The sequence below is a fragment of the Chenopodium album genome, chromosome 1 (assembly GCF_948465745.1).
Source record: "Chenopodium album chromosome 1, dcCheAlbu1.1, whole genome shotgun sequence".
NCBI lineage: Eukaryota > Viridiplantae > Streptophyta > Magnoliopsida > Caryophyllales > Amaranthaceae > Chenopodium > Chenopodium album.
The window spans coordinates 4,941,097-4,947,856 of NC_137834.1; the positions used below are offsets into that span (position 1 = coordinate 4,941,097).

The 6,760-nt window shown below is 35.7% G+C and overlaps 1 protein-coding gene across 2 annotated transcripts; it reads right to left on the minus strand.

The window, feature by feature from the left end:
• Window positions 1-523: 523 nt before the first annotated feature.
• LOC145640749 (ultraviolet-B receptor UVR8-like) lies at window positions 524-5,027 on the minus strand. 2 transcript variants are annotated; one of them, XM_081691990.1, is made up of 7 exons: window positions 4,707-5,027; window positions 3,700-3,733; window positions 3,295-3,586; window positions 2,826-3,190; window positions 2,340-2,741; window positions 1,720-2,104; window positions 524-1,118 (listed from the first exon to the last, which is right to left on the minus strand). In XM_081691990.1, the coding sequence occupies exons 3-7, from the start codon at window positions 3,520-3,522 to the stop codon at window positions 873-875; spliced, it is 1,626 nt and encodes a 541-aa protein (XP_081548116.1). In that variant the 5' UTR covers window positions 3,523-3,586; window positions 3,700-3,733; window positions 4,707-5,027; the 3' UTR covers window positions 524-872. The 2 variants fall into 2 exon arrangements, with proteins under 2 accessions (XP_081548116.1, XP_081548109.1); XM_081691983.1 differs by having other exon boundaries at window positions 3,700-3,739.
• Between the last annotated feature and the right edge of the window lie 1,733 nt (window positions 5,028-6,760).

Below are 6,760 nucleotides of genomic sequence, written 5' to 3' on the forward strand. Positions count from 1 at the left end.
GTATTATGGGGATAATGATGGGGATTACTATAGTATATAAGTATTGATATATATAACTTAAACACTCTAAAATATAAAAGAAAATAAAATTATGATTGGTAGTTCATATTTTGAACACCAACTAACTTTTTACTTCCCCACCCCTGAAAATAATTTCAATTCAGTAGAAGAAAAAAAAAAACTTTAAAGAAATATAATAAGATAAAGATCAGTAAAAATAATTTTAGAATAAAGTGAGGTGAACAACGTCTTAGTGCCTGTTCTGATTTACTGAAAACAACTGAACTGAACTGATTGGGGCTGAATTAAACTGAATAGAGCTTAAAAGAATTGTTTATGAGAGAAGAAAATTAGAAACTGAAGTGAGCTAAACTGATTAGAGCTGAGCTGAACTGAACTGAACTGAACTAAAATTAAGCCGAACAGAACATACCTTTAGTCTTTTGGTAAATGATTTTCCAACTCCCTTCACCTCTCCTTTACAATTGAATAGAATAAGAACTAATTATAGATATTACAAGCATTCAACAATTAAGCTATAAAAATTGGTTAAATTTTGGCTAAATCGGTACAGAATTAACTAAGTATTTGCTTCAAGATTAGATATTAAAAATAAATTACTAGAAACTATTCAAATAAATAAACTTCGACACCATAAGTGTCCATCGAGTTTTGGTATTTCAGGAGTCCATAATGTAAATCATTTTGCTTGATAGCGCCTTCTAACCCTAACTTCAACTTCAAATTAAACCATCTTACTTTTGTTTTTTTGGCTATGTACAGAAATCTACATAATAAGACCCATATGCAGTTTAAATGATGGCAATATAAACTTTGCAAATGAGAGGAGAAAGCAACTGATTAGTGTATGGCTAACTACTAAGGTCAATTTCAACTAGCTCTGGACTCCCCCTTTCAATTTGATTCTCTCCAAGCTTTGCACCTAGTTGTCCTTTATCGCCAGCACCAAATGCATAGAGTTTTCCAGATTCAGTGAGCGCAAATGTGTGGGCATTCCAAAAAATAGAATTGGTCAAACTTATTTGCACTACTCGTTCTTTTACTTGCTTCAAAGATGTTACTAGCTCTGGCTTAAGTACATTAGCATGTCGATTCCCCTATATGGAATAAAATGTATCAAACACTGAGAGATAAATGCATAAACATTGAAATGGGAGGTAAAAGCAGTGTTAAGATTGGCAAACAAATAAGGGTTTCAAGCAAAAAAAACACCTAAATGAAATGAAAAGACAACTGCAAGATTGACTAACAATTTTCCAACAATATCAGAGTTCATGGACTCACAATAATAACATATAGTATGAGCTCACGGCTAAAAAAAATATGTGCCCAATTATGAGAATAATGAAGCCATAGTGAATTGGTGAATTCTATATAATGTAGTACTCCCTTTTAAAGCTTTGTTTTACTTCTAATCTTGGTGGGAATCTACCAGATATTGAACCAAGTAAATCCGTCCACTAAAGTTTATGTACATAGAAATTTCAAATTAGAAGCACCACCTTATTCAAAGGTGATTTCACTAAACATTGATGCTTGCCGGTATAGTTGGGTTCTAACTTCTACGTGCATATAAAATAAAACATGATATTGTAAAATTAACACTTAACAAATACTGTAAAGTTTAATTTACCTAACACAACCAAAAAGTAACAAAAGAAACTTGACAAAAAAGAATGAAGTTCAAAGAATTCAAACCTCTCCATCAGTCCCATCATAGTGTCCAAGGCTTGAAGATTCTCCACAACCAAACGAATATACATCGCCATTATCTGACACTACAAAAGTGGTGTAATCGCCTGTGGCAACATGAATTGCCTTGACCTCAGTCAACCCTTCCACCACCTTAGGAGCGGATTCACAATCTTCATTTCCATGACCTAGACATCCATAACGTCCCCAACCCCATGTACAAACCCTTCCATCCTTACCGACAACAGCTGCATGCCAAGCACCGGCAGCCACAACCATGGGTTGAATATTCAATGTCTGGAATTTCTCAATCAATCGAGGATATTTTTCATCTGTTCTTGAACCATGGCCAAGCTTTCCTCCCAAACCACACCCCACAGAATACACAGACCTGACAAACAAAAATGCCAGATAACAGTTCATGTCATTGTACATATCAACACAACTACTCTGTAGCTGACTAGCATTCACTTAGTTCTACTAGGATTTTAACAGTGCAAAAAAACCCATATTCCAAGTACACTTATTGCAATCAATATTATATAAAAACAGGTAACCAATGTTCCAAGGTTAAAGAAAACCAATGAATATAAACATAACCTAAAAGGGGCGAAGAAATTGCTTACATGCCACCAGGCTGACAAGCAAGAGCAAGAAGATAGCAATATCCAGCTGCAATCTGCACAACCGGTATATTCTCAAGTGCACCTAATAAAGGGCGCGGTTGCACATCATTAGGATCTGTTTGATGACCCAGTTTCCCATCACTACCCCACGAAAAAGTATAAACCCTTCCTTCTCTTGACAATACAGCTGTGAAGAAATTTCCAATAGCAGCTTGAACTACAAAGATGTCCTTCAAGGACTCGACAAGTTGTGGGGTATTTACTATTCTAGAACCTTGAACACCATATTCAGCTTCCCCAAACGAGTCTTTTCCAAATGCAAAAACTTTTCCAGTATCACTGATTAACATTGTCCTCCCAGCCCCAGCAGTAGCTTGGATAATCCGGATGCCCTGCAGGGACCTGCACAACAATGAATTCAGTTAATTTTCCTTCCTCACACAATTTCCCATTCAATCATAATCATCTATATAAGAAATTTTCAACCTTATCAAGCGAGGCCGATACTCATCAGCAGAGTTCCCTTCAGGTGTAAGGCCGTGACCAAGCTGTCCTGAACTATTAGAGCCAAAGGAGTAAACAGTTCCAGTTGAAGTCACAGCAATGCTGTGTCCCGGCCCAGCTATTGCTTGCGACTTCTCTCTCCTACAGCAAGCTTCACCAGCTAACAAATACCTAAGTACTAGTTTCCATGATCCCCCACACCTTTGCTTCAAATCTTCCTTTTGTTCAGGGGTCATTGGTCTAAATATGGCTCTCTTTTGGCACATATCGTGAGCAGCAAGCTCAGCAATTGATAAATTATAGTCAGGGGCAAAGTTTGCCGGGTGCCTAAAGAATGAACAAGTTACCTGATAAACAAAAACAAAACCCCAATTCAAATCAGCAGCATCATCAATTCACATTTCACTACTAGGATACATAATGGAAAAGTTAAGGCTATAGGAAGACTTGCCTCTAATTTCGCGAGGTCTTGGGGGTCTAAATTAGACGCTGTAAGGACATGAAGAACGATGGAAGGGTTAGCTGCCAAGGGAAATTCCCCAGGGACCAAGTCCCCAAAGCAATGTCTTACTTGACGAAGAAATGCCGGTCTAGGCGAGGTAACAAGTGATCCAATAATGGGTTGTTCAGGGATATTGCAGTATTGAATTGTCTCAGTCCCACTTGTCGTGGCATCCATGTCGGGCACTGCTGAATTCTTTGCAGCGCCCAAGCTTATCAATTAACAGCAACCAAACAAATTTCTGTGAATTTACACAACCAAACATTATCACAAAATGCAATACTTTATAAATTACAATAAAATTCAAGAATGCAATTTCTCTAACATTGATCAAATGATGGTGAAAATAACTACCTCGAGTTTTATACTATTCAATAGTTAGCAGCACCTGAACCTACAAGCGAAATAAGTCATAATCAAACTTTCCACTCACATGAAAAACAATATTCATAATGGTCATAGAATGAGGACATGCACAAAAATTAATTAAAGCACCACATACAATAAGTAACAATCTAATGACTATACTATCTTCACGACTCGGATTTAGTTGTCACATTACTAGTTATAGTTCAATATTAGCTATCTATGTGACAATTAATTCGGGACGAAAGGAGTGTATAATCACGCAATCACAAAGCTGTAGGGTACAATTATCCGAGTGTTTATAAAAAAAAATAATCAAAGAACAAATTCTCTTTGATTATAAGATAAAATACAACCAAATATTCCAAAAAAACAATTAAAAGTTTCAGTACATGTCATGGATTCCCATCATCTCATCAAAAACTTTCAATTGCATGGAAATTAAACAATACCCAATGAGCAAATAGGTATCCAAGTTTAGAATTTCATTTAATTGACCAAATTATATCCAAAACAATCAACAACAGAAATAAAAATAAAAAGCAAACTTTTACATGATGATCATAGTACTTCGAATTAGAGTAATTTGCAGAGCAAAAATCAATCTATGATCGATCAAATTAGTAAATAAAAATTGAAACTTTGATCAATAAACAAAAATTAAAGGCATACAGAGTGATCTTAAAGTTACCCCAAAAAACAGGGGAACAAAGTGGGGTTCTTACTTATACAAATAGTAATCAAAGTTTTAATTTTGATCATGTAGTTAGATTAGTAAATAAACTGTCATCAACACAAAATAAACGACATAAAATTAACCACTAATTTAATTTCAATTCAATTATGTGTGTACAACATGATCACAACAGATCAAGCAAAAATAATTATGGGAAATGAAGATTACATATGATCAAAAAAACCCCAGAAAAAATCAGACTCATATACATCCTTCAACTAATTGACTGAATTTACACGAAATTTAATGAATACTGGACCTTATAATTAGGATGGAATCTAGAAAAATAAATCTTCAAATCGTCAACTTTTTTATCTTGTAATTGGATGATGATAATGATCCATGGGAAAATATATCATATAAAATTTAAGGGAATTTGATTTTTTGGGAGAAGAAATAGGAAATTTGTTGGGGTTTGTTTAAAATGAAAAAATAAATAAGAAGATAGAAATTTGGGAATAGTTGTAAGTGAGAGGAATTCTCTCTCTTTCCTCAATTCTCTCTCTTTCCTCAATTCTCTCTTGTTTTGGGCTTTGGTGTACGTTTCTTAAAGAAAGGGGAGCAAGCAATAGCAATAAGCTTTGATGATGAGGTGTCTATTTGGTGGTGAACCAAAAGGAAATGCCACAGTCTATAACATACACACATTATGTATATTGGGATACTACATTTTTTTACACGTAAACTATTTTGGGTGAACTATGGTTTAATTGTTTTTACTAGGGATGTCAATAGAGCGGGGCGGGGCGGGGCGGGGCGGATCGAATGTTGGTTTTCCCATCTCCATCCCCACCTAACATTTTCATACTCATTCCCATCCCCGCGGCGGATCCAATTTCATCCTCATCCCCGCCCCGGCGGATACAACTCCAAAACCATCACCGCCACACTCCCCACTTGGATATCCATACCCACCAAAGACCCGCCTAATCCCCACCTAATCTTCGTCTCTCAAATACACAATCCTACATAATTAATACGGATTATAATAATAAAAAAAAACATTCTTAAAATTACACACCTTTTTATTTATAATATAAGTATATTACAAAGTATTATAACTAATATTTTATTTCACGTAATTATTTTATAAAATAGTATAGAAGTATATAATTTTGCTTTTAAAGATATATAGACGTGGGTATGAGGTGGGGATGGGGTGGGTACGAAGTGGGGCGGGTGGGGCAGGGCGGGGATGGGGCGGGTACAACTTTAAATCCACCCCCGCCCCATCACCCATGACAGGTATAGTTTTTATCCCCATCCCCGCCCCACCACCCGCCAAACCAAGACCCATCCCCGCCCCATTAAGGCGGGGATGGACCCGCCCCACTGACATCCCTAGTTTTTACCATTATTTGGTTAAACAGGTGTTCTTGGAGTACAAATAGTAATACGGCTAAGTGTAACAATTTATTTTGGCTCTGATACCAAATGTCACGTTTTGATTATCACGGTACTAGGGTTGGTTAAAGATATGTTCAACAATAATTTTTCGTTTCTAAAAGGGATATTGAAGTAGAAGGTTGGTAATGTAAGAAAATCAGCTTGTTTAAGGCTTAGGTATTAGTACGAATAATGATTTAATGATGTAAAATCAGGTCTTTTGTTGAATGTAAGTCAAGTAGTAAATAAATGCAATACGGGTCAAAGAAAATTTGTCAAAAACATGCACAAAATTTGCATCAAGCTTAGCAAGCTAACCTAATTTGATCAGCTACTTCATTGTAATTAGATGAGGTAATAGATTTAATTTTAAATTTAATTTAAGTATAAAAAACGGTATATTCATTAGCCACATCCGCACATATAGGAAAGGTATCTACTTTTTTCAATTACTTGCTACTACAAATGTTAGTTTTCCAATATGTCACACACTACAACAAAGTTTTGGAGTTTCATAAAAGAAACGTTATGTTGTTAAAATTTTTTGTACAAACTTCCACATTTTCATCCTTATATATGTAAACTTTTAAGTGGAAAATCATCTTTAATTTTGACCAACTAATATCATTGAAGTACTCGTTTTCAAATTCCAAAAATTATGAAATATCTACTTTTAAAGATAAGTACGGAAATTCATAACCTATTTTTTTTTTTTTCTTCTTTTCTCTTCCCTAATTTTAACTATGCCCCTTCCACTCTGCAACCACATATGGGCAACCATCGCCCCAACCACCACCACTTGGATCAACATTGCCACCCTAACCTCCTCCAATGCCACCTCATTAGCAACCGGCCTCTCCCACCCTTATCTCAATATATCCTCTAGCCCCACTAGCTACCCTAGACCCAACACTTCCAACTCAATGG